This window comes from Hippopotamus amphibius, chromosome 11 (genome assembly GCF_030028045.1).
Source record: "Hippopotamus amphibius kiboko isolate mHipAmp2 chromosome 11, mHipAmp2.hap2, whole genome shotgun sequence".
Classification (NCBI taxonomy): Eukaryota; Metazoa; Chordata; class Mammalia; order Artiodactyla; family Hippopotamidae; genus Hippopotamus; species Hippopotamus amphibius.
This window is the reverse complement of record NC_080196.1, coordinates 85,035,099-85,062,096: the sequence shown is the minus strand read 5'-3', so window position 1 is coordinate 85,062,096 and position 26,998 is coordinate 85,035,099. Positions and strand designations below refer to the sequence as shown.

General features: G+C 55.0%; 1 protein-coding gene across 3 annotated transcripts; it reads right to left on the bottom strand.

Moving 5' to 3' along the window:
* Positions 1-375: 375 nt before the first annotated feature.
* Positions 376-26,998, bottom strand: IMPA2 (inositol monophosphatase 2). Of its 3 annotated transcripts, XM_057699065.1 has the most exons (9): positions 26,742-26,984; positions 25,580-25,629; positions 17,775-17,908; positions 13,924-14,028; positions 12,585-12,630; positions 10,767-10,875; positions 5,730-5,838; positions 4,974-5,125; positions 376-3,876 (listed from the first exon to the last, which is right to left on the bottom strand). In XM_057699065.1, exons 2-9 carry the CDS (start codon positions 25,589-25,591, stop codon positions 3,761-3,763), a joined length of 783 nt encoding a protein of 260 aa, XP_057555048.1. In that variant the 5' UTR covers positions 25,592-25,629; positions 26,742-26,984; the 3' UTR covers positions 376-3,760. The 3 variants fall into 3 exon arrangements, with proteins under 3 accessions (XP_057555048.1, XP_057555046.1, XP_057555047.1); XM_057699063.1 differs by lacking the exon at positions 25,580-25,629 and having other exon boundaries at positions 26,742-26,998; XM_057699064.1 differs by lacking the exon at positions 26,742-26,984 and having other exon boundaries at positions 25,580-26,735.

Here is a 26,998-nt window from a genome sequence, read left to right as displayed (position 1 = left end):
TAAAAAGGAATAAAGGACTGATACTTGTTGCAAGACAAAGCAACCTTGAACACATTATTCTAAGTGAGAGAAACCAAAAATGTCCAGAACAGGTAACACCGTAGAGACACAAAATCAATGAGTGGTTGCCGGGACTGGGAGGAGGGGGATGGGAAGTGGCGGCTGATGGTTCTGAGATTTCTTTCTGGGGTGATGAAAATGTTCTGGATTAGACAATAGTGATGGATACACAACTCTGTGACTATACTAAACCCCACTGAATTGTAAATTTTAAAATTGTGACTCCTATGGTTACATGAATTATATCTCAACTGAAAAAAAACTTACAACTAACATGATACTTATAGTGAAAGACTGGAGAGTCAACACTCAAACTGAACACAGGAATGATGCGATTTATTGTATGTATACTATACCTCAATACAAAATAATGTAAAAATATAAAATACATAAGTAATGGTGCCCAAAAGAGAGAACAGTAAGGTCAGTATGCGTCGTATTTTAAAAATAATTTTTAAATATTTTTAATTGTGGTGAAACACGTAACAGAATTGACCATCTTAACCATTTTAAGCATACAGTTCAGTACTGTTAAGTATATTTACATTCGTGAAAAAGATCTGCAGAACCTTTGCGTCTTGCAAAGTGAAATCTCTATACACTTTATTTTTTTCAATTAAAAAATTTTATTGAAATAGTTGATCCATACCCTTTAAACCATAACCCCCATTACCCCCTCCCTGCAGCCCCTGCCCTCACCATCTACTCCTGCGTCCATGAACTTGAGTGCTTTGTCCCTCCCATAAGCGGGTCCCGCAGTGTTTGTCCTTTCATGTCTGGCTGGATTCACTGAGCAGAATGTTCACCCACATGGTAGGAGTCAGGATCTCCTTCCCTTTTAAGGCTGAGTAATATTCCACTGCATGGATGGACCACATTCCGTTTATCCATCAGCCATCAATGGACACTTGAGCTGCTTCCCTCTCTGGCAACTGTGAATACTGATGCTGTGAACACTGGTGTACAGATATGGCATCATGTTTTTTAAAAATAGAAAACCAGGTGGCCCAGACCTTTTTTCCTTTTCCGCACTGGCCTTGCTGCCGACCAGAGATCCGTCAGAGCCAGTGCAGGAACAGAACACCCACACCAGCATCGAGCCATGGCAGTGACCCAGGTAAGCAGAAGCTCAGGCTTTTCTCGAAGCCAAGAGATAGCAAAGGCTGTCCATGTGCCCAGGACGAGACCCCAGACAGCCAGGAGTGGCAGCTCCAGCCCTCTCGCCCCACATGTCCACTCAGGCCCCATCTGGCTCTGCGTGTGGTCTCCCTGCCAAGCGAGGGGGGAGGGGGACCTGCCGCCTGCTGCCAGCCACCCGGTGGCAGTAAACAGCCCTACCTTCGGCTGCCCACCCAGCCGCCTGGGCATCTGGCTGCTGCTCTGCCTACTGTCCTGTGCCCTCCCTCTGTGGACCCCCTTCTCACAGCCTAGGCTTTGCATGAAGACTCCCACCAAGGCTGTCAACGGGCGGACTGGTGACACCGTCGTGGACGCACCAAGGCTCTGTTGGTTTGCGAGTTCATACACGACATGGGGCTCTGGAGAGGACCAGACTGTGGCGACAGGTCCTCTCCACATGCCACGCACATGCCCAGGGCAGGGACGGCTTGTGGGGCCCTGCCAACACCTCACAAGTCCGTGCACGGACCACAGAGCTGGCTCAGGTGCACTGCAGGGGGTTTGGCGGGAGCTGGGGACTCGGCTGCCACCAGAAATGCACTTCCCCAGACATGCACAGCAAAGCTGGGCTGCGTGTGCCCTGCAGCCACAGCCCCGGGACGGCTCCATCTGCTGCCTCCTCCCACTGCCTCGGGTTAGATCCTACGGTTAGAGACTCTGCACCTGTTGTGCTCAAGCTTTGCAGAGCTGTAGTCCTGCACAGACAGAAGCTGCTTCCCTGCTTGGGTGTATCATTTTCATTGATTTCAGAACTCGAGGTCCTATATGTGGTCATACAACCCACTTGCTAGGACAGCCGGCGGTGTCTCAACAGCTGTGCCCACTCTGGGCCTGAGGACTCCCAGCCTGGATAGCATGGCCACAGCTGAGGGAGCTTGGGCCTGCTGGTCAGGTGGGGGACAGGGGCCAGCAGATGGAGCCCAAGGTCTAGAGGCTGCCCAGAGGCGGGGTGGATGCTGGTGCCCAGGAGGGAACCACAGCCACCTCATCTGGTGGCAGGGGAGGACGATACATGGGCCCCAGTCCCGACACCAGCACACGGAAGCCTCCTTGCTTATTCACGGACTCACAGATGAAGGGTCCTGGTGTGGGGAGTGGTCTCTGGAGGACGGTGTGCCTTCAATGGGGGTCAAAAAGGGGCCAGAAACTGGTCAGGATGCAAGGGAGACTCGAGGCCCCGAGGGGTGGCAGGGGCACCAAGTGGCCACTGAGGCCCCCATTGGCACGCAGCCTGTGGGTATCAGAGGTGGGTCCACGTGCACAGTGGGCATGAGACTCCCTGGTCCCAAGGGAGACCCCAGTCCTCATGTGTCTGGGCCCTTGACCTGTGTGCCTTTCGGGGGTTCACCTGGCACCCCATTCAGATCAGAAAACTCCTTCCTAAATACAGCAAGTGTATCAATCAGTAACCCAAGGGGAGGTGGAGGTGAGGCCTCTGGGGATTGACTTGGGGAGGGACTTACCCCCTGGGAGGCCCCCTGGGCTCCACCAGGTGCATAAGCAGGACCAGCGCACCTGCCCTGGGAGCAGCGGGCGGCAGCAGGCCCCACGGTGTCTGCAGAGGGGAGTGGGGCCAGCGGGCTTGCCGAGGGCTCTCCAGGGCAGTTTGGTGACAGGGCCTGGATCATCGTACAGGCCGAGCCCTGGAGTTTAGGCTCCAGAGACAGCAAGTGCCGGGGCAGCTCTAAATACTCTAATTATTGCTGATGGTAAATTAGGAACACAGGGAGAATGCTAAGTGTGGGTTGGAACTTCCAAGACTGACTTTCTCGATTCTTAAACTTCGGAAAAGACACTTGGCCAGCTAGTGAATATCCTCACTGGAATTATTCTTACACATAATTCCTCCTCCTAAAGAGGGAAAAAAGAGGGCCCAGAAAATCCTTTTCTTCCTTAAACTGATCACAAAAACAATAGCATTTTAGAGGTTTGGTTTTTGTTAGCTTTTCTTCACTCTGACCCACATCTTGGATTTTAAATACCGACGTGATATCGCTGAGGTTGCTTTCATCACTGGCAACAGGCAGATGGCAAACATGTCAAGTCTGGGCTGTAATATGCAAACTACCCTAAAGAGCCTGTGGATTTGGGGGGTCGTTTGGGGAAACAGGCGACCCATTTGTGCAGGGAAACATACACAGAGCGTCAGCATCTGGTTTATTGCATTCTGAAGTACCATGGCGGGGGCGGGGGGAGGCGGAGGTCGCTGAGAACAAGTCTGCCTTATCAGCAGTTCTAAAGCCTTATTACCTGAGTTTGCGTTCTGGAAAAATAAATCGAGATTGCAGTATCAATACATATGTCCTGTGAGATCCGGGTTTCGGCCCCTGTAGAAGGACCAGACTGACCTGGACAAGGCTATGTGAGGTTACAGAGAGGAACCACCGGACACCAAAGCCACCGAGACGCGGGCTCAGCCAGACAGCACGGACTCCAGCCTGACGGCTCCTTAAGGGGGTCAGGAACACCTGCTCCAGGTTCCTGGGAAGGCCCAGTCCTGGGGTGGCCCTGTCTGCTCCCCTCACCTCTCATCGTCCCGCCCGTAGTTAATCGTCTGTAGGGCCTGAGCTATGAGCACTGCCATTTCCCGCGTGCCCGCAGCAACCACCCTGCAAGACATGAGGTCCAGCGGCCCGCCTGCAGACAGAGGGAGAGGGCGCCTGGGTTAGGGAGGGGGCGGCACGACCACCGACAGCCCAGCACTCAGGCCGGAGCCAGCCCGAGGGGGTGGAGCCTCAGCCCTGCTCTGCCCCAACCTGGGTGCCATCCAGGCTGCAGGACCAGCACCTCCTAGAGACTGCGCTGGGAGAAAGCAGCTTAGGTCCAGCATTCAGGCCCAAGGCTCACTGCGCTGCACGGGGCTCCAGGGACCCAGCAGGCCTGGCTGAGGAGCTGGGGGCAAACTTTCTGACGGGCCCCTCAACGTGGCTGCTCTGGACACCAGGTATCTGGGGCAGGATGAAGGCCCTCGGCCTCCTGGAGGTGTGAACAGGCCTAACGGTCTTGCTGGAGACTTTGGGGCACATGAGTGTCTGTGTGCGTGTGTGTGTGCGCTTGCGTGCATGTGTGCGTGTGTGGCCACATCCAGGATGGACGTGTCTTTAATTGAGACAGGCCTGCTTGGCCTCGATGCCCAAGGTCGATCCCTCTTCACGTCACACCTTCCCGGAAGCTCAACCAGGCCTCCCCAGGAGAAAGAGCAACAAAGGAGCAGCCATGGGATGAAGGGCCCACCGCCAGCCCCAGCAGTTACTCGGGAGGCCAGCATTTCCACTTTGGACTAAAGCTGGGGGAGAACGGGCTCCACGGAGGATCCCAATGTCAGATGAGGCTCCAAGGGCATCCCCGGGGCAGGGATGCTGTAGGACGCGCCCCCGTGGGGTCGGTTGCTGGTGAGGGGACCTCGAGGTGGAGGAACAGGCCATCTCTCAGATCCATCACTAAATCCTCCTCACTGGGTCGGGGAGCACTCGGCCTGCTCTGCGGTCTCAGTGGATTGTGGGGGCTGGGATGTGAGTGTTCAGAAAACACTGCCTGGTCACCTGTCCTGACCTCAGGTCACCTAGCGGTACCAAGGAGGCAGGCAAGAGCAGGAGGGGCCATCTGGCCTGACCCACTGCCCTCCTGACGAGTCTCTGTTAGCAGAGGAGGGGGAATGTCTGTCTGGGGTATCGTGAGTCTGTCCTAGGGACGCACCCCTGGGGATGGAGGGCAGGCTTAGGGCCCGAGCTTACCTGACGTGTCCATCACAACACCCCCTGCTTCCCTGATGATGACGGTGGCCGCGGCCAGGTCCCAGCAGTGCAGGCCAAACTGGTAGTAGGCGTCAGCGGCACCAGAGGCCAGGTAGCAGAGTGCCAAGGTGGAGCTGCCGATGACACGGACCCTGGCGGAGACGGAGGGGGGCAAATGCACTGAGTGGCCCTGCTTGGTGGTCCCCCCGCCACGGGGCACCCCCAGGAGCTAACCAGGAGCCCGGGGCCTCTTCCCACAAGCTCGATTCCGGGCCCTGAGCCCAGAGCCGTGCCATCCAATAGAACTTTCTGCAGTGATAGGCCACCTGGCACTGCAAAGCCATCAGCCCGAGGCCAGGGCACTTGAAGTGTGGCTGGTGCAACTGAAGGACTCAACCTTCACTCTGTGGACCTTCAACAACCTTAGATTTAAACCACCTGGGGTGGCTGTCATCACAGCAGGGAGCCCGGGGAGACCGGGATCAGGGGGGCATCATGTCATCGTGAATGGCGCTGAGTTTGGGGCACACGTGGAGCTGAGATGGGCTCCCACAGGCCCCCTGACCCCCCCCCCCCCCCCCGCCCCATGGGCTGCACGAGCTCCCGGCTGGAGACTGGGCTGGCACACGTGTCCCCTGCTGCTGCCAGGAGAGCAGCCGGGTTGCTGTGCGGGGAGGCGGGGGGCAGGGGGGAGGCGGTGCCCCAGAAGGGGAGCTCGAACCCATGGGTCCCAGGTCCCCAGAAGATAGCGTGTACCCGTGGGCCCCGGCATGGAGCAGCCTCTCCATGTTGCTCAGGAACAACTTCAGAGTCGCAGGGTCGCGTCTGGGTCCGATTTCGGTCAGAACCAGGGCCTTGGAGAGGTCTGCGAGGAGAGAATTTCCCTGAATCAGAAACACCAAGGCTCAGTTCTCACTCAACCTTCGGGTTTTTCCCGAAGTGAACCGCAAACCCGCCTTGGCTCCTGTTTGGATTCAGCGTCCTCCCTGAGTGGCTGATGCTGCAGAGGTTTCTGACCTGGAAAAGGAAGGATGAGGTAGCCAGAGAGAAACCACACCCCGCCCATCTCACCTCCCAGGCCCCAGAGAGTCCCAGATGCAGGAAGCAGGCCTCCCAGGTCTCCCTTTTCAGGGATGCTTGGCGGGAAGAGTTTGGAAGGGTCTGGTGGCTCATGAAACCAGCATCATTCAATCACAAATAAAAATAAAGTGGCTCCAAACTGGGACCGCCCCATGTTTGTAGGAAAAAAAATGCCTCATCAAATAAATCTGCCTTAAAAAAGCCTCCCTCTAGCTGTTGTGACAACAAAGATGGAAATGTCATCCTTGCGGAGGAAACAACTGCTAAGCCACGTCTTTGGAAAGGAGTCCCTGGGAGTAACCCCCACCCCCAGCATCAGGGATGGATGCTGTGGCCACCAGTCAGAGGAAAACAGCTGCGGGCGGCCAGGCCTGACTCACAGCACTATCCCTGCTTGGCCACACACCCACCCATCCAGATCTAGTGCCGTGTGTCCTCAGGTCTTGCTGCTCAGGCAGGATCAGCCACGCCCGTGTGTTCAGCTGAGACAACAAAACCCCTCCATGAAGTGGAGGAAAAACACGCTGCCCACAGGTAACCTCACTCCCCGGACCCAATCCCGCCAGACTCTGCAAAGTCACCTCCCACCAGGGACAGACCACAGGGAGAAGACACCGAATCTGTACCTTTCCCCTTTCCTCACACTGGAGGCTCTCATTTCATGCTGTAGACACTTTCTGAGACCTGCTGGGCCCCAGAGTGAGCTACCTGCCTTTGGAGGTCAGAACCACCCTTTACCAGGCGCACGCAGCACCACCACTGAGCCAGGGACTGGCCTCCTGTGTGTCCAGCGGGGGTGCGGGGACTCTGCCCACACAAGGGGCACTGGGCGGGCAGCTCCAGGATCTCTGAGGACAGGACCCGGCAGCCCCCCAGAGCTCACCCCCTGACCCCACCCTCACTGGGCCGCAAGCTGAGATGGTACGTTCCCACAGCAAAAAGACTTATTTTGAAGAAAAAGACCTCGACAGGGCCAGGCACAGCGGGTGACCTGCAGGCGGTCCTGGGGCCCAGACCTCAATGCAAGTCTGTCTGGTGATCATGTGGAAGAAAGGGTTTCTTCCCGTAGTTTTCAATGTGAGAAGACACTCCTGTGCCCAATGCACCCCCGCCCCCCTAGATGCGTTGTATCCACTCTTCCTCACTCTTACTCATGGGGTGTTTTTTCCTAAAGGAAACCCAGACTTGTAGGAAGGAGTCTGAGCTCTGCCCCCTGCAGGCAAAAACGCTTTCTACTGTTTTCTTTTGCCCAGATAAGGAAACAAAGGTAGAAATTATAATACCCTCACTTGATACTGCCTTGTATTATGATTACTTCTGACTAGCTCTCCACAATTACTATGAGTTTTGCATTTTATTACTCTTTAAACTACATTTATCATAATACTTTAGCTCTTAATCAAATACTAATATATATACTTAATCTAAAATAGTCTGATTTCATGGGTGTGGGGGGGGCATGGGGAGCTATTGCCTAATGGGTTCAGAGTTTCTATTTGCAGCGATAAACAATTTGGAAATAGAGGAGACGGCTGCACAAGATCATGAATGTAATTACTGCCATCGAATTGTTCACTTAAAAATGGTTAAAATGGCAATTATTGTGTTATATACATTTTACTGCTATAAAAAAATCAAATAGATTTTGAAGCAGGGCATCTCTGCATCTCCTTTCAATAAAGAGATTTTAGGGTGAAAAAATATTCCATGACTTCCAACAGCCTGAAAACCCTTTTTCTGGTTGAGGATCAGAGCACTATTGTCTTAAGAGAGATTTTACAACTTAGAAGTGAGAGAAGCAAGTCCTCTGTCTGCCCTGAAACACGTCCTCATGGTAAAGGGGTGACTGTACTTTGAAGTCTGGGCATGAGTGAGCCCACTGCCATGGAATGGTTCACTTTACAACAGCTAATTTCACATTACATGACCTTCACCTCAATATATGATGTTTGAAAACAAATAATTGGAAAAAAAAAGTATCATTCAGAATCCTGGAGAAGACTGCCCTGGAAACCTACGTAACCTCTTTCAAATCCCTTCTGACAAAAACAGAGCAGCTGGGAGAGCAAAACACAAATCATAGACGAAAACCATCCATAAAAACCTACATCCACAAGGCGTATCCAAGCCCCAGACGCCAGCGGGTGGCAACCCCCTGGCAGCTACTACGACCTCTTGTAACTGACCTTCCAGGGCCTCTAAGGGCAGGACCCACTGAGCAGAAACACATGGGAGTGAACCCCAGTTTTCAGTGAAGAGAAGATCCAGGCATCAGTGGGGAAGGGGCAGACACAATCATCCAAGGATGAGGCCGACACTGCAGGCACTTCACAAACACAGCAGAAGAGAGAGCCCTAGAGCCACGGGGGACTACAGAAAGTGTGCCCCCCACCCCCCACCAGCGCTCAGGAACACAGATTTCAGGTAGAAAGAATGTAAAAGAATGATGTTTGAATCCCACACAAAATTATCATAGGAAGAAAGAGGACAGGGAGCAGAGTAACATCTCTCCAGTTGATCAGAGATTTCCAGAAAGACCTGTACACAGAACCGAAGTAGCCGTAAGTGAAAGAAAAGGAGAATCCAGGGAGGAAGAGCATCCCTCAAAAGGAAAGGGGACCTAGGAAAGAATTAGGAAAGAAAACTTTAGGAAGAAAGTTTAGAAAAGAAGTCAAACTAAAAGAACAAGAATAAACATAACAGAGTATGCTTTACAAGACACATAGGGTGAAAAGGAGGAGATTTTTAAAAATTTAAAAATTGGTGGAAAAGGTGAAAAAGGTTTAAGAGAAAGTGACAGACAGAAATGTGCTACAGAGTGCCATTCCGTCGTGGGGTTTGTAGCAGGGAGTTGTGTGGGGGTGGGGGTGGGGATAGGGGTGGGGAGCTTGAAGCAGGACTGGCCGCGAGGGGGAGACATCGGGCTGTGACGCGTCACAGTGGGTTCCCTGCACGCTTTATGTCTCCTTTGCGCGTTTGCAGTTGTGAGAGACGGAGTTTGAAGAAAAGCTACCAGTGAAATTCCGGCCTCACCTAATCCTTCCCTGCTATGCAGTGTGGCCTTTGCCTCGCTTTTGTGAGTTGACACGGCAGAAAGGTGCACAGGGGCAGGAAAAGAGAAGGCGAGGAAAGCCGGGAGAAGAGCTGCGGTTGCTTTAGAGGCTGTTTCCTCCAGAAACGCACCCCAGTCTTAACAGCAGGTTGTGACTGGTTGATCTCGTGCGAAGACTCACGTTCCTTCTCTGTCGAGGACTCTCATTTTGGGCACCAGCACCGGGCCGTTCCTGAGTGCTCTGTGTGTAGGATGATATCTGACCCTCACAGCGGTCATCAGCGTCACCCCCCTGCTCCCATGAACACTGAGGTTCCGACAAGTCACACATGGGAAGATGTCAGAACCAGGCTCTGAAGCCAGGTCTGTACGACACCCCAAGATCGTGCTGCTGAGGAGAACCTTCGGGCAGCTCCCGTAGAAACGCAGTCACCCGGCAAATAGAAGACGACCGGGCCTGAACACATCACCCTGGCCTTGATGAGTCAGGATTTTTACAAAATCCCCAGTGAGCTCTGGAACAGGAGCATCGAGAGACCTGGGGTTCCGTGCTGCACTGGGGGGGCGGACCCGCGTTCTAGCAACGAGGCCCGGGGGCGACGAGCCTAGGATGGGCGGGGTGGGCGGGGCGCGGGGGTGGGCACCGAGCCTCGCGTCACAGCGAACGCATGTGGAGCAAAGTTCACCAGCGCCTTTAACAACGCGCTCCCACCCCGAGTTACACAACCCGCTGGCGGGCGCCTCCTGGCCGCCGCGGCCGTCATCAACCGGCAGTCTACTCTGCCAAACCAAACAGTCCCGGGGCGGGAGCCGGGGCGGGGCCGCGGCAGAGGCAGCCGATGGTGCGTGGTCCTGCCGGGCCCCTCCCCCGGGGGCCCCTGTGACGTTATCCTCTCCCGCCCTCCCCCTTCCCCCCGCCCCACCCCGGCTCTCGTGAGGCCGGTACCTCCCGCCTGCCCTTTTCCTGCCCCGCCCATCCTCCTCCGGGCAGTCATCTCCCCGGCTGACAGGCTGCTCACTGTCCCCACCCCCCACCCAGGGATCCGGATGGCGCTGCTCTCACCGCTGCTCTCACCGGGCCTCAGCGGATCTGCCCTGGGCTGGGGGGGCCGTCTCCTCACGGGCTGCAGGCAGCTCAGGGGCAGGGACACTCCTGATCGCTCTCACACACTGTTTAGGTGTAAGGGCAGCCCCTTTGTAAAAGCCACATGTGTCCTCGGGTGCTGCGCCAGGAATGACAAGGACAGGGAGCATCTGTGGCGCATACAACACGGCTCCCACGGCTGTCTGTGTTCTCACAAGAACTGAAGCCAACGGCAGTTGGTCCACATCCAGGGAGTCATAGTGAGCACCTGGGGGACGCCACTGGGTCACCGAGAGGCTCCAAGGACCAGAACATGCCTCTGACTCTGCCCTTGGCCTGGCCGGCTCGCTGGGCCCCCTGGGACCACCAGGGAACTGGTGGCTGAGTTCCTTCTCGAATTAGGGATGAAAGATGAGCACAGACCAGTCCCATCGAAGGCTCCCAGCCACATCCACACTGAGACACAGGCTGGCTCGACGTCCAGCCCACCAGGGACGCGCTGTCCCCAACGAGACTGGACCTCGACAGGAGATCCCCATCACCACCTCGTGGAGCTCACGACAGGAGCAGGGCCTACCTGTCTCCCCAGAGACGCGCAGTTGCTGGCCGTTGCAGAAGGCGCCCCGGCCCCTCCGGCCTGTGTACAGCCGCTCCTCCGTGCAGTGGTAAATCACCCCGAACTCCAGCTGCGGGGCAGGCAAGACAGAAAACAGACACAGGACATGACACAGTGACCGAATGCCATGCAGCTCTAGCTTTAGTCACTAATGCAAGGACCATGGATGGAAATTAGCTTTCAAAAGGGAACTCAAAAAGTTAGCATCTGATTCAAAACTAGATCTGGACATGAAAGCAAACATTCGTTTCTTAAATAACTATATTTAAAGATATATTTAAACAAATAAAACCATATTTTAAATTGACATCATAATCAAGCATCAGTAACTGAAAATTACTGAAGAAGCTTCATTCTTCAAAAAGTCTTTTGTTTTTTCTGGGAGGAAAAAAGGCTCTTGTGACTCTAATCAAACTCTAGAAGAAACCCTCACAATTGCTGACGTGTGAACTCAAGATGCACCTGGAGAGCCAAGAGCATCACAGAGCCCAGGGCAGCCCAGGAAGAGGCGTGATTCTGGAGGAGCTGACCCCTCACCCACGCACGTCGGGACTGCCGCCTCACAAGCCGGTGCTGAGAGGAGGTGAGCTGGGACCAGGCCTCCCTATACTCGACACCCCGGCTGCCTCTCCTCCCAGACTCCCCTCCATTCTGGGCTAAGAACAGCACGTGTGCCTGGCCTGGGGGTCCACCAATGGACAAAGAAAACCAGTAGTGACCCTGGCAAACACCTGAGGGATGTCTGGGCTGGCAGGAGAAGGGCTCACTTCTGGGAGGACCCTTGAGTCAGCACCCACCCAGAGCCTGTGCCCCCTTGAGTCAGCATGTGACTGCCCCCCTTCCCATGACCCTGGCCTTCAGGGCTTCCCAAGCCCAGGGCAGTCCTGTAAGTGGCCAGCCTCTGAGACCTTGTGGCAGGCGGGTGGGGCCTCCACGATGAGGCCAGACCATGTGTGCCCAGCCCTCACCCCAGACCATCACAGGCCAGGCCTGGCCAAGTCATCAACCCGGCTGTCAGCGTGAGCCCCTCCCCCACCGCCCCCCAGCTTAGTGCTCAATGACCACATTTAACAGAGAAATAAGAGAGTAACTGACTCTCTCACCAGATCTCAACATTAAGGCTCTTGCTTATCTTCACCTCAAAAATTAAGTTCTCACGGGTAGGACTCCTCTGCTGCCCCGGATTCCAAGCTAACACTGAAGGTGCTCTGATAAGGGCTCCTTCTGCAAAGCCCGGCCCCCTGTCCTATTCAGGTGTAACTGTAGTAAGTAAGGCTTTTCCTAAGGGTGATTGCTGAAACTGAATAATGAAGTTTAAGCCTGGATCCAGCCTTTTCTGCAGGTCCCTCGATATGGCCCAGTTCTGAGGGTCTATGGGAACCATGCAACAGCCACGTTCTCACTCAACAGCTAGAGGGGGATGAAGAACTAACAGAATATTGGGATTAGAAATGTCCTCCTGAAATAGGAGGTTTTTTTGTGTGTGACTCAATCACACGCCCCAGGGGTCAGACGGAGACTGAGAACATCTGCCCAGAAATGTCCCCTTCACGTGACATCGCTAAATGGCCATCGCAGGAGAGGGCCAGCCAGAGCCCCAAACCACTCGTCCCACACTGGTTTGCATCTGTTTACTTTCTTGGATTTGAAAACATGCTTGTGTTTAGTAGTCACAATGAAGGTCCAAAACAAGGAGAGGAAAACAAAGGTTGGAACCGAGAAGCAAGATGAATAAACACCACCCAAGGGGCTGGGCGGCCAGGCCCATCCACCACGTACCTCCTGGTCTACAGCAAAGCCAATGCTAACTGCCACGGTCGGGAACCTGCAGAGACGACAGATGGTTTACACAGTGACACACACGGACTCGTGCAAACTCAGGAGCCTTCTGTGGCTGGAGGCACAGAGGACCCTTCTACAGTATGGCCGGGTTTGTTTTGTCAAAAACTACCTCCCACAACCTCACCAAGTGCTTCTAAGATGAGCAGGCCAAGCTGACGTGTAGGACAGTGACCTTGACAGAGAGCAGTGCTAACCGTCGTCAGGATGGACGTGATTCAACAGTGACCACGGAGGACCCGGTTGAGAGATGTTAATAATCAGCTTTCTGGTTCTCAGAGGTTGAAGGGACAGAGGGGCCTGGCTCCGAGACAACCATGTCCCTCCTGGCGTGACCCCTGGGTAAGCCTCATGCTGGACAGCAGGCGTAGCCATGGTACGGAAGGCGGCAGTGACCTCGCAGCCTGCCTCCGGTTTACAGGTTTATGTCTCCAGAACAATCTCTCCTTTATGTGAGGATCGTCAGAGCTTAATGAGTAGGAACAAGGAAGAGCTGGTTCTCACCCAGGAGACTCGGGACCCAGCCCTGCCCAGGCTGCACCGTGCTGTCCCCTGCCAGCCCCACGGGGCGGCTTGTGACATGCCATGGCCAGGCCCGGCTATGGTTCCCACCCTCAGAAGGCTCTTCCCCCTTGCTCTAGTCCGGACACTGCTGACGAGAGCAAGACAGGTCCTGTTTGAGGTGCAGCGGCCAGAGGCCCCTGGATGCCTCCTCAACCCCCAAGGCTGCCATCCACACATCATGCTTTTGAGGCTGCTGGACCAGACACCCTGTGTTGTCTACAACCCTGCCCATCTCTCCAGGGGCCTCCTTAAGGGTCCTTCTTTTTTTTTTCCCCAAGCTCTTTATTGGAGTATAATTGCTTTATGCTGTTGTGCCAGTTTCTGCTGTACAACAAAGTGAATCAGCTGTATTTATACATATATCCCCATATCCCCTCCCTCCGATGGCTCCTTCCCACCCTCCCTATCCCACCTCTCTAAGTCGTCACCAGTCATCGACTTGATCTCCCTGTGTTATGCAGCAGCTTCCCACTAGCTATCTATTTTACAGTTGGTAGTGTATATGTCAATGCTACTCCTTCTTAATTCAACTCAACATTTAAAAGTGACAAACAATAGTTTTTAAACAAGTGAAGACTTCCTACATGCTCTGAAGACATCTCACAAATCGGAAACCTTATTTTAAAGTATCAAGCCTTGATCATCTTGTAAGTGCGACTACAAACCCACTAGAGGTTTGCTGATATGCCGCTTCGGAAAAGGTGCCCGTGCTCACCTGTGCACGAAGTTGCAGGTGCCGTCAATGGGGTCGACGATCCAGGTGGGGCTGGGGGTGAGCACGCACTTCGCCCCGGCGGCCGCAGCCTCCTCCGCGATGAACCTGCGGTGAACAAAAAGCTCAGCCTGAGAAAAGGCCAGGAACCCGAGACACAGCGCTTTAAGCCCTGGCCCTGGAGACCAGCAAGCACGGTGAGGAGATCTCGCCCGGCTTCTCCAGTCAAACAGGGGCAGCGTCCGGGAAAGACCTTCTGCATTTCGCCCTCTGCTAGTCTGTCACTTGGCAGGACCCAGACACACAAGGAACACCTTCTGTGACAGCACCAGGGGGTGCTGCAGGTCAGGCAGGGGTCCAAGGATGGACGCGGGAAGAGCTGCTGGTGAGAAGCTGAGCTCTGTGTTGACGTAACTGCAGGGAGAAGGCAGAGGACAGAGCCAGCCAGGGGCCCGAGGATGCTGGGGGGACCGGCCTGGGGCTCCCATAGGCAGTGCTGTGTCATCGGGCCCAGCGTGAAATGTCACCTACAACTGACGCCCCGTCTGTACCCAGCCTGGCCTCCCAGAACTGCAGGCGGTGACACAGCATCCATCCCGCATGTGAGCGATGGAGCTGACGTGGCTCCTGGGAGGCCCCTCCACCCAGGCTCCCCTCTGAACCTCATCCTACAGGAACACGCAGGCTGTGGACTCCAGACCCCTGTCCCCACCCGTCCTCTGTGATGAGTCCTCTGTACACAAAACCCCTCTGCCCCTCCCCCCCTCGGCCCCGCAGGCTGTCCATGCCTTGTTGGGAACCTGAACAAGACGGCGACACGGCAGAGTCCACCTGGTCTGTCTCAGCAACGGGCACCGCCAGGAACCAGCCATCCAGGCCGGAAACCAGGGACGGCGCCCCTACCTCTCCCTCTTGTCCCCCTGTCCATGCTGGCTCAGCACAGGTCGGGGGGGGGGGTCCCCCGCAGTGTCTGCATCCCTGCCTCCTGGGAGCAAAGAACAAACTCCACCTAAGCCCCCAGATGGCGCCCAACACAGGTTCCCGACCATCCCCAGCAGGTCAGATTCACCTGCTCCTGTGAGGGCTTCCCACTAGGTCCTCACATGCATGTCTGTCCTAGAGGAAAGGGGGGCCTGAAGACAATGCACTTTTACCAAGAAGGAAAAATGAGTGAAAAACAAGAAACACTTGGTGTCTGACTGCTGACGTTCTGCACACCCCATTCGTGGTCGAGAAGCTCTTTTTAGATAGAGTTTAAAAGTCAGAGTCAGCGCCTTAGTCTCACTAGTCACCTGGGCCAGAGACTGCCATGCTGGACGTGCAGATAGAACACCTCTGTCGCCACAGGAAGCTCTCCGGGCCTGCCTGTCCAGGTCCTAATGCTGTGAAGGTGCCCTGCATTCTGGTGTCACTTCAATCGATGCAGTGCTGTCACCTGCACCGTCACTCAGCTGGTCCCCCTCAACTCCGGCAGCATTTCTGTCCCAAGGATTATGAAATTCATGCTCTCTGTGCACGCACAGTCATCCAGACACAGACAAACCACCCGTAGCTCCTCGTCCGGGTACACCATGAGGCTACATTATCATTTTCAGGTTGCTGTTTCCAACCCGCCCACCGCTGTCCCCGGAAAAACCCAGCAGTGAGCAGGCAAAGCACTAGGCTGGGGCCGGGGTGAGGCACCTGGGAAGTTCAGGTGAGTGGAGAAAGCCAACAGCTGCCCCCAGGAGCTCACAGCCCAGATGGCAGACCGGATGCAGAGGGAAGCTCCTGGCTTTAGGCCCTCCTCCTGCTGGGACAGCCTCCCTGCCATCCTCCCCACCCCCCACGCCAACCCCTACCCCCACCCCCAGGGAATTGGGATCACTCTGATCATGTGACCCAGGCAGGCAGGTCTAGATGAACAAGGTCCTGGTGACCCTCGAGTCAGAGGAGGCAAGTCGGGTAGGGTGTGGCCCGGCAGGGTGACACCCCCCCACCCCGACCCATGACCCCTGCAGAAACGAGGGGACGATCCTACGCTGAGGGTTTTCTGAGCCAAAGACATAAGGTATTAAATCCGTCTTCGGTGCTTTCTGCAGCTTTCTGGTGCTTTCCTGAAACAGTTTGTGATTTCGTTCTTAAAGAAAGGAGCCACATCCAAAACACACACACACGAGGACCAAGTCCATGGCCTGAACTGGGCACAAGGTCCAGGAAGCAGTGAGAAGATGCCGTGAAGGTCAAGAATGGGAATGACACAACACAGATGATCCTGGAACTGGGAGGAACGTGGAATCTTCTTCCTTTTCTAACCTGATCTTAAGTGAGAAGCTGGTACCTACCCCGAGGGGTCTGTGGGAGTCACTGGGGTCCTGGGGGAAGAGCAGGGGCCGGCAGCTCAGCAGTCAGTCTCCGCCTCACGGTCTGCGGCTCGGGGACCTTGGGGACCGCTGGCTCTTGGGGGTTGGGGGGCACGGTTGGAGAGGCTCCAGGGGGTCTGACACCCACTCTGGGTGGCGGTTGCTGCTCTGTGTAGACCCGGATGGTCTAACGAAGGGGCTTCAAAGCCTGAGGCCCCCCCCCACCATGTGACACACTGATTTCTGTCCTGTGATACTCAGCAAGGAGTGTGTAAATTCACACTGTGCAAACAGACACCAGGCCCCATATCAACACAACAGTGGGTCCAAACCACCAGCAACTGGCTGGCGCTTTCAGGATTCGGTTTGTCAGAGCCATCTGACTGCAAAGCACCAGGGGCCCTGGGACCACCACCATGCGGAGCCCTGCAGAGACTGGAGCCTTCATCTGGACCCCTGCACCCAAGGGCCCCACAGGCCAGCTGCCTCACTGCTGTCGGAGCTGCCGGACGATACAGGGACAGAAAGAGCTCCTGGGCCAGAACCAGCGGCGGTTCCTGAGCCATCACCTCTCAGGGAATCCAACCGCCTCAAACAAGGAGGAGCCAGGGGCGCCGACCCTGCCAGCTACCCCCCCCCCCCCACCCTCACCACCCCCACCCCGTGTCTGCAGTGTTAATACTAGAGAATCCAGGTCCGTGTGGACCCACGCGGCTCAAATCTGTGCTGTTCAAGGGTCAACTGTGATTTCTTGGACGCTGCCAAACTCTGCAGAGCCTGTAACTATTATAAGAGATGCTAGGGTCCTGACTTTACGCCAGACAAGGAAACTGGAAGAGATGCTGAAATACAAGGACTGCCGTCAACACAAATACACACACACACACACACACACACACACACACACACACGACAACCCCAGCTGACTCGGGTTAGAAGGAAGCAGTGCGGAGAAGCTGCAAGTAATGCCCTGCCCCCACCTCTCCCCCTGCCCCTGGTCCCTTGCAGGGCAGCAGCAGGGAGCCCTCCCCAGTCCACACGGATGTGGGCCCAACCAACAGTCATCTACACCCAGGACTCCAGTGACCGGGCTCCAGGGTGAGCCACTCCCTAAGGAAGGAAAAGGACCCTCATGCCCAAGGAGCCCCTCCCCGAGCTCAGAGCATCTACCCTGGGGGCCCTGGGTCCCCTCGGAACCAGACACACAGTGCTGGGCAAATGCTGAAGGAGAAGATTCATCATCGCATCAGATTCTCCACTCAGTGACCCGAAAGGTCAAGGCCATCTGCTCTGGAGGGGGTGGACTTGGGGGCTTGGTGTGGGCTTGGTGGGAGGGGCGGGCAGCCCTGGGGATGGCGACATGCAGGGACGTGTCCTGGGAAAGTCCGAGTGGCCCTGGGCGGATGGGGCGTAGCAGAGGGACCTCCCTGCCGGGATCCTCGGGGGACACGCAGCCGCGGGGGGCAGGGGGGATGGTCACGGTGAGGAGTCTGCGCGGCCCCACGCACCCACCTGTGGGAGGGAAAGCGCTGCTGCAGCTCCTGCAGGATCAGGGCCTCTACCACGTGATCCGTCTCTGTCACCAGGTCCGCCGCCGACGTTTTTGTTGAGACCCGTTTTTCCTCAGAAAGGGCTTTTCTGACGATCTGCAATGAAAGTTGGGAAGTGGGTGACGCTGGCCGGCACCCCCCCACACACACACTGGGGACGGTCCTGTACTGGGCCTGGGCCCCCTCTCCCACTGAGGGCAGCCAGACAGATGGACAGAGGCGCCCGGCTCTCTGTGGGGCTCCCGGGAGCCTTCACTGCGGCCTACTCTTCTCACGAGAAAGACGGACCCGCAGGTGGGACAGTCTTTCTTTGGAGGAAAGAAACGTGGTTCTGAGGACGTGAAGCTTCAGCCACCAAGCCCCACAGTGTCCCTGAGCTTGAACTCCACAGAGATTTCAGTGTAAGAACCACTTCCCCTCGTTCACTTTACCCATCATATGAATGTGCTCTTGAATCCAGATCCTAGATGCTCTAGCCCCAACCTGGGAAAGTGGAAATGTACTCGGAGAACTGGAAGGCAGGCCCCGTGCAGCAGCTCACAGGACCAACGGGGCCCTGGGGCTGAGCTCACAGGAGCTGCCAGCGCATCACCTACACCGGGGTTGGAGGGCTGAGCGCCAGGCCCCCGTGGGGCCCACACAGGAAGGCGTGGGGAGGTGTCAATCAGGAAACAGCTCCACTGCAGCTCGGGTTGGTCCTGTCACCTCTGCCCGAGTCACAGCTCGAGTCCCCGACCATAGTGATGTCAGGACCCTGAAGCGACCTCCGACCTCTCCTCCAAGACCCGCTGTGCCTAGGGTCCCACACCTCCTTCCAGGGCCCCCTTTGCTCTGCCACCACCTGACGCCCCCCTCCCCGATCCCACGATACTTACTCTTCAACCTTAGATGGGAGTTTCCCATGCCCTCTACAAGCATGCCCCATACCCACACGCCATGTACACACATGCCCTGTACCCCCAACCCATGTACCCACACGCTGATGAAGAGGAGGCCAGGAAGACACCTCCAGGAGGCCTGCAGACGGGCGCTCACGCAGGATTTTACAGGATAAGCAGGTCACCTTAGACAGGGGCAGCCCCCATCCCAGCTTTGAACCCAGACAGTTGTTTGGTTTTCCCAGCTTGATTGCAAAGATAACAGATGCATCTAACAGAAAACCTGGCTCACTCTCTGCTCCCTGTTACACGTCTGGAGTCTAGGGTCATGCCCGGCACAGAGCAGGGGCGCAAAACCCCTCGAGTAACCAATACATTACACCTCAGAGTGCTTGAACAGACTCAGTACCTGGGCCTCATGTGTTTGTGCCACACTAACCCCTTGGTCTGTCTTGTTTTGCCTCTTGTTGCCCTCGAAGCCTGTCACCCTCTGGCCTCCATCCAGTCCTGCCTCCCAGGGCCAGCTGCACGTCCACTCCCTGCAGCACAGCCAGAAGAGCTCGCTAAGCCCTGGTCTTAGCCTGGGCTCTCCGCAAATAACAGCCCCTTGTCACCCCAAGGATAAAGTCATCCCCGACATGGCTCACAGTAGCCTCCAAGGGCTGGCCTGAGCAGAGACGACTGGACACGAGTAGCTGGCCCTCTACCTTCTAAGAATGGAGCCTGGGGTTAGCAGGGCACGGAGCCACTTGGCAGCTGGTGCCACAGCCTCTTGTGCAGGAAGTTGTGGCCCTGGGACCGAGACTGGCCCCAAGGACATGAGGGGAAGTGAGGTGTGTGACTCCCAAGTCACATCCTCAAAGGGCCACTGTGGGCATGGCACTTCCTCCTGTCCTTCCACTCCCTCCTGCTGTGACATAGATCTGGTCGCTGGGGCAGAGCAATGGTTTGGAAGGAACGGCCCCTGAGCGGCTAGGGAAGCAGAGCCCACCCCCCAGACTCTAACTGGACTCGGGGGTGGGGGGAGAAAGGAATCCCCCAGCCCTCTGCCCGCATCTCTGAAGGAGCCAGGCTGTTGGCCCACCCGTGCATCCCCCACCTCCCTTATCCCTCCTGCTCCACCGAACCCATCACTCACCCTCCTGCCCCCTTCCCACTGGACGCTGGGTCCCTCTGGCCTGAGCACTCCTCCTTTGTGACTCAGATGTCACCTCCCTGCAGAACCGGCGCACACCCTGCAAATACGCTACTGGTTCCTGGGTCAAGACCCTCGTCTGCCCTGTGTCTGCCCACCCGCAGGCGGACTCTGCAGCCTGACACACGGTGGGGTCTCAGAGAACACCTGCTGGGTACACACAAGGCTCAGGTAACTAAGTTGGGAAGATGCTCGCAAGTGCTCTCGTGAAGCCTCATCTGAGTGCCTGGCATCTTGTCCTCTGGATCCAAACCCACATCCGCATGCGGAGGGACGTGCCAGGGGCAGTGGGGGGTCCCGATGTCATCTGGGCTCCTTTCCAGGGGAGCCAGGCCCCCGGCCACAGATCATGCCAAGAGGATGCTAGAGCGTGTCCTTTTTTAAGGATTTCTTTTCCGTTTCGATTAGTGTTTATCATTGCTGCGCAATGACTGTTTCCTTGTGGGCCTGTGTCCCTCAGCGCAGGGCAGGTCACGTTGCACCCGTGTTCCCGGCCACCTGCAGTGCCGCTGTGGCCAGCCCTCCTCACTGGCTGCTGCTCCTTTGGGCCCAGGATGCCTGGGAGGGACCTGCAGACCATTCCCAGCTCTTCCCTCTCATCCGCTTACACTCCCAGATATTTAGATCCCATTTCTGAACTGTCGTCCCAGACTATGCTGCCATTCAGATGACCCAGCTATCACTGGCCCCAGACACCCTCCTGTCCTCTCCTCTGAAGGCCCGTCTGTCCACCCAAGGGTGCCAAGGCCTCACAAAACTTAATGACTTATGACAAAACCCCCCAAACCTACCATATGTGCAATGTACAAATCTCAATACTAGGTTAAGAAAAGTTCAATTCAGACATTTTCCTATAATGAGAGGAAATGTTTTTAAATAAATCATTGCCAGACTCAGTCAGTACTGCCGTTTGGCCACAGTTGCATCCTCAGGGAGACAGCCTGTGGGATTTCAGGTGAGTTACCCACTAAAACCTTTACCACATCCAATTTCTCTGTCTTAAGGATTTTAAACATTCTCATTCTCCAAGCAATAAGTTAGCATGTGCTGTTTTTTAATTAATGTTTTTCAGCTACTCACTAACTAAACCTGCACTTCACAGACCTCTTGGCCTGGGTCTCTCCCTCGAAATAACATTCTGTTAATGTTTAATATATAAAATATGGGCCTTAAGTCACTGAAGCCTGAGTTTCAAACCCCATCAGCTGCAGCATCCGAGGCGTCATTCAGAGACACGTCCAAATGCCTCTTCCTTGTCTGTGCACCATCTCGGTTCTGTGTTACTGCCCCCAAGTCGGCCATACGATTATCACCGACCCCTACGAAGCAACTTGTGAGCTTGGGAACCTGTGGAATACATGCTGGGAACTCTGCGCAAGTGGGGTTTCAACAGGCAATGTCTTTCCTCTGCAGGTGTGGGCCTGGCGGTACTGCCACGTTTCAGGTTTCAGACTTATGAGTGTGATGTGATGGTTAATCATATGTGTCAACTTGACTGGGCCATGGGGTGCTCAAATACTGAATCAAATGTTATTCTGGGTGTTTCTACAAGGGTGTTTTTGGATAAGATGAACATAACTAATCAGTAAAGCAGACTGCCCTTTGGAACATCGGTGGGCCTGATCCAATCAGTTGAAGGCCTGAACAGACAGAAAACACAAACTCTTCTCTGTGTGAGAGAGAGCTCTCCACAGACTGTCCCTGGACCCTTGGCCCATGTGTGCCAACAGGGCTGCTGCTGCACCTGCGAGTTGCTATCTCACAAGTTCCACCTTGGCTGAGGCTTCAAATGTTGGCAAAAGTGTTACAACTGTCAATGTGGATGACTCCACCCTGTGGAGGTTTGGGGTGTGGATGCAGGTGGGGTTGGCGAAGCCAGGACCAACAGAGGAAACGGTGAGGTCACCAACTGCCCCCTCCATCCCCAGGCCAGACAGCAGGGGGACCTCTACCTCCACATCCTGCCAGGTTGGGATCTCCTAGAGGAAAGGCCAGGAGCTCAACCTGGGATCCGCCTAAGGACAGCCCGCGGCAGCCAAGCCTGCTTGTCCCTGTCCTGGGCAGGACCCGGCCTGAGACACGAGTCCAGGCCGACCAACAGCTCCCAAACTGCCGCCTCCACCCTCAGCCTCTCCCATGAACACTCCACCCAAAGGCCTCCACATAGAGATCCACCTACATTTCAAGCTCAACAGCTCACAGCTCAGAACACAGGACCTGACCTCCACCTCCAAATCTGCCTGCGGCACCGCCCCCACACAGTTGCAGCAAATCCATTGGACCAGTTTTTCAGGCCCAAACCTTGCAGCCACCCCTGGCTCCTCTCACACCTGCTTCCGATCTGGCAGCAAACCTGGAAGCTCTGCCTTCGAAATACATCTGTTTACCACCTTCTTCACCACCTCCAATCAGATCCGCCCTCCCCCTCACTCAGATTATCCTAGTAGCTTCCATCGGAGATCCGGTTCTGCCCCACTCCCTGTGGCAATGCAGCACCCCAGCCCAGGCAGCCAGGGTGGTCTCCCTGTCATCCTGTAGGGCTCCACATGGGACTCCACCCCAAACCTCAATCATACTCACTGTAAAGGTTAAAGTCCTTTCCAGAGTTACTCAAATATTTGTTGAGTGAATGGATACGTTTCTAATCGGTTCTAGCATCACCACCAGAGGACCTGCAGGAGGCCAGTAAACACATACAAAGGCACTTATGTTCATTAGTCATAGAGGACATGTAAATTAAAACCACCATAAAACACCAGCTCAAACCCGTCAGAAGGGCTAAAATGGAAAGACAGACAATACTAAGTGTTGTCTGAGAGGTGAGGCAACAGGAACTTTCACTGCTGCTGGGGAAGCATGAATCCGGGCGGCCGCCTTGGAAAATCACCTCGCAGAATTTCATAACCGATGACACAACAATTTCACTCCTATTGTTAACCTATCCCCAGCAGAAATGCACACGGAGGTAACCAAAAGACAACTGGACATTATCCAGAGTTTTCTCAACAGTTGAATGAATAAACTGTCATACAGTCACATAACAAAATACTATGTATAGCAGTGCTTCTCAAAGTTCCATCCTCAGCCCAACAGCATCAGCTGGGGGTTTGATAGAAGAGCTCGTTCTTGGCCCCACTCCAAACCGGGCGAGTAGGAACCCTTCGAGGACTCAGCCTGCCGTGGAGGCCTTTCACGTGCTTCAGGTGCATGTGAAGGTGTGAGGACCATGTCTCCCCAGCAGCGAGACCTGTGAGTGTCTACACTGAGGAGATCATCAAAAATTATGTTGGCAAGTCACAAGATGGCTATTGGTAGGTGTGTAGAAAACTAAGCAAATAAAAAAAATTTTTTTTAACTTTAAAGAAAACACAAGTTGTGTAAGCAAGAAAAGAATATGTAGGGCTTTCCTGGTGGTGCAGCGGTTAAGAATCTGCCTGCCAATGCAGGGGACACGGGTTTGATCCCTGGTCCAGGAAGATCCCACATGCCACGGACAAACTAAGTCCGTGTGCCACAACTACTGAGCCTGTGCTCTAGAGCCTGCGAGCCACAACTACTGAAGCCCGTGCACCTAGAGCCCGTGCTCCACAAGAGAAGCCACCACAATGAGAAGTCAGTGCACCACAACGAAGAGTAGCCCCCGCTTTCCACAACTAGAGAAAGCCCGCGTGCAGCAACGAAGACCCAACACAGCCAATAAATAAATAAATAAATTTATTTTAAAAAAAGGATAGAAAAGAATATGTAATACAACCATGCTACCCAGCTTGTATTATGTGTGGTCACAGCACATGAGCACAGGCACCAATGGAACCAACAGGTAACGCAGCCACACGACATAAGTGTCTAATAAGGATGAAGCAAAAAAAAAAGAGCTACTATTTAGAAAATGGGTGTAACTATCAGAAAACTGAAAACTGAATTCTAGGGAAAAGGATGAGGATAACATGGGACAGGACAATGCTGGTTCCACGACAACCCCTTTAGCGGTACTTCACTTGTTAAACTCCCTGTGTGAATAACTGATAAAAAATAAAATCACAAATCAAACCAACCTGTGGCAATGCAAGCCAGACAAGTAGAGGGGGATGTTGGGTCAGAGCCCCTGCTGTGCCCCTCCACTCTGGGCAACTGGAGGTGGACACAGGGCATCTCCTCAGAGCACACCAGAAAATTCTTCCTCATCTGACAACTAATATGTAAAAGAAAACTGACAGGATTCTCAAATTTGATGGCAATCCTGAACATTTATAGGACCCTACCAATAACAAGTTTGAAGCCTAAATAAGCCTTTCTAAGCTATTAGTAATCAATGTCAATGAACCACCGAACAGGAAAGCCTGAATTTACCTTTCTAGTCTCTCCATAGAAAGTGCTACAAAATCGTTTTCATTCAAAGATGTAAAGAGTATAAAGCCAAAAAATGTGAAAAAAGTATTACAGGAGATTGAGAAGCAGTGAAAAAATTATTCTTATGTATTTTGTTATATTTGTTAGCATCTTAAAATTTATACTGTTGTGATCTTTCTTATTCTAAATAAACAATTTTTATATCTAACTTTGAATTTGTAATTTTGTATTTATTTTCTTAAAGAGGGCCCCTAAATTGTCTAAACTTCAGGTTCAACAAAATCTGGATCTACCCCTGCAGGACAACTTAAAAAGCATAGTTTTCTAAGATACTTTTGCTGACACAGCACACAAAAGATGATAAATACCCATTTCGATGAATATTGCTCTCTGTACTTGTGGTGGTGATGCGGTGGGGCTGACGTCACCCCCTCTCCCAAAGCCCAACAGCCAGGGAGGGGCTCCTACAGTGGTATGGTGGTTGGGACTGGAAGGGATGCCTCCCAGGGGCACCACAGGAATGGGTGGTGGAAAGACAAGGAAGGAGGGGTCTGGGAGGCCTCTCAGGATGGGGCAGAGGGGAGGGGGCAGCAAATTGTTCAGGGCTGCCCTGACTGGAACCAAAGTCTGAAACATGGAGGGCAGACCCTGTCTCTCGGGAGGAAGGGCCCTCTGTCTGAATGTTTAGAACCCAGACTCGGTGGAACACACAGAGCTGTCTCGGGGGCAGCAAACTTAATAAAACAGTAGAACGTGAGGGGGTGGGCACGCTGGGCCACAAGGCCACTGAACCTGCACCAAACACACCTCTGGCTAAGGAGGACTCCCAAGGATCACCACCCACCACCCTTCGTGCCTCTTGGGGCTCTCTGGCTACAGGCCAATCAGCACCTTGTTACTGTCAGAACATAATTAAGACAGTCTGTCCCTCTTCACATGGGTTAGAATGACCCAGTGTGGCTTCTGTCCCAGCCACAGACCATTCGGCCACTCTCCCTGCCCCTGCCCAGCAGGCAGGGAGTACCATCAGCATGATGCCCAGGAGGGAGCCCAGTCCTGGACCCCGGATGGACTCCCAATGGCAAAATCCTTACTGCACCATTCCCCCACTGTCAAAACAAAAGCTTTCTCTGTTGTTCTTGGCAAGTTGCAAAAGCAGAAGATATCTCTTAAATAAGGTAAAGTTCCCAGGACCCTTAGAACGGTGACTGCTACATTGCAAGTTCTATGTAAGCAATTGTAAATTTGCAAAAAAAAAAAAAAAAAAGGGGGGGGGTTTCAAAAACCTTTCTGTTTCCTCAAGGATCTAAATTTGAGAAACCACAGAAACTGGTAACAACTCACCAGGATTTGCATAGTGGTGTCTGAATTCTAAACTGGCTTCTTCTCAAAGTCTGAAGGAAGAAAAGTTGTATGGTGGAACCTAAAAGTTACTAAATATCCTGAGGACGCTCACTCTGGAGAAGAAGTGAGGGGCTCGGGAGGGGCAGGGCAAGCGCGCCCCGAACCTAGGGGACCAGCTTTCCGGGAAGACCAGTTGCCCTGCAGCCACGATCTCCATCAGTGCAGCAGGTAAGGTTGCGGGTCCTTCTTTCCTCCAAGGATTAAGTCTCACAGCGCCCCTCTGAGTCGTGCGTTCCTTACAGGCTGAGTCTTGGGTCCTTCAAACAACAGAGGGAGGGCCCCCCAACACAGAAGGCGTCCATAGTGTTGAAAGTTAACCTTTAGGGGGCCAAGGGAACGCACTGCGACTGTGCACGTGAAGACTCACTTCAAATGCAGGACTGGCAACAGCCTGAGTTTAGCCCGTGGGGCACTTTCAGACCGAAAAGGAACTGCCTCTGGGAACAGAAAGTCCGTCCGCGGGCAGGGCTCCGCCTCTGTCCACCCTCCCGCTCCGCTAGCCAGAACGCAGCCATGCGCCTGGACGCGCGAGGAGGCAGCGAGCTGTCCCTGCGCCCCCCATTCGCCGCCGCACGTGGCCTGCGGACCCCCAGGGGTGGGGCACCGAGGAAATGGGGGAACAAAACACAGGAAAGTGAGAAGAGAGGGGCTGTCCTCTGAAGATTTCTTCAGCTCTGCTGCTTGACCTTCATCCTTCCTGTGCGGGTAGCAGTTCCTCCAAACGCGGAGTGAAACCCTCTGGACTCCGGCTGCACAAGGACAGGCCGTCCGCCCGACCTCCACGCCGCGGGGTTCGAACCCGGGGCAACCGCACCGCGTCCGGCCCACTGGGTCAAATCCGAGGCAGTCCGCGTACCCTGACCCGCCCGCTCCCACCAGGCCGCCCTGCGCCCAGCCCGCGCCTCCGGCCCGCGGGACCCAGGACGCCCGTCCCCGCGCGGGCGCGGCAGGTGCACAAGCGTGCAGGAGGCGGAGCGGAGCCGCTCGGCGGCTCGCGCCCCCTGGCCCCGGCCCAGCACGCGGGGTCTCTGTCCACTCACGCCCTGCGCCAGCTCTGCCCCCAGTCCGATTTCGCCCGGCGTGGGCCCGGGCCCGCGCTCACCTGTCCAGCCCGCAGTGCCAGCTGCACCGCCGCCTCGAAGCACTCCTCCCACGGGCCCCGGGCCCGCGCCGCCCCGTCCTCGCCGCTAGCCTTCATCGCGGCTTCCGGGCCCGCCGGCGCCCCCCGCCCCGACGCCAGGCTCTGCAATCGCTCCGCGCCTGGGCCGCGCTTGCCAGCCCGTGCGGACCTGCGGGGGGCGGGGAGCGTGCCTGCAGCTGACCTGGAGCGGCGCCGGACCCGGGAGCAGCGCCCGGCGC

Coding starts and splice junctions, on each gene's coding strand:
- IMPA2 (XM_057699063.1), bottom strand. CDS start 26,837: ATGAAGGCTAGCGGCGAGGACGGGGCGGCGCGGGCCCGGGGCCCGTGG. Junction 12,631..13,923: donor ACCTGCAACTTCGTGCACAG/GTGAGCACGGGC, acceptor TCGTCTCTGCAG/GTTCCCGACCGTGGCAGTTA. Junction 5,126..5,729: donor CTCCATGCCGGGGCCCACGG/GTACACGCTATC, acceptor CGTCTCCGCCAG/GGTCCGTGTCATCGGCAGCT.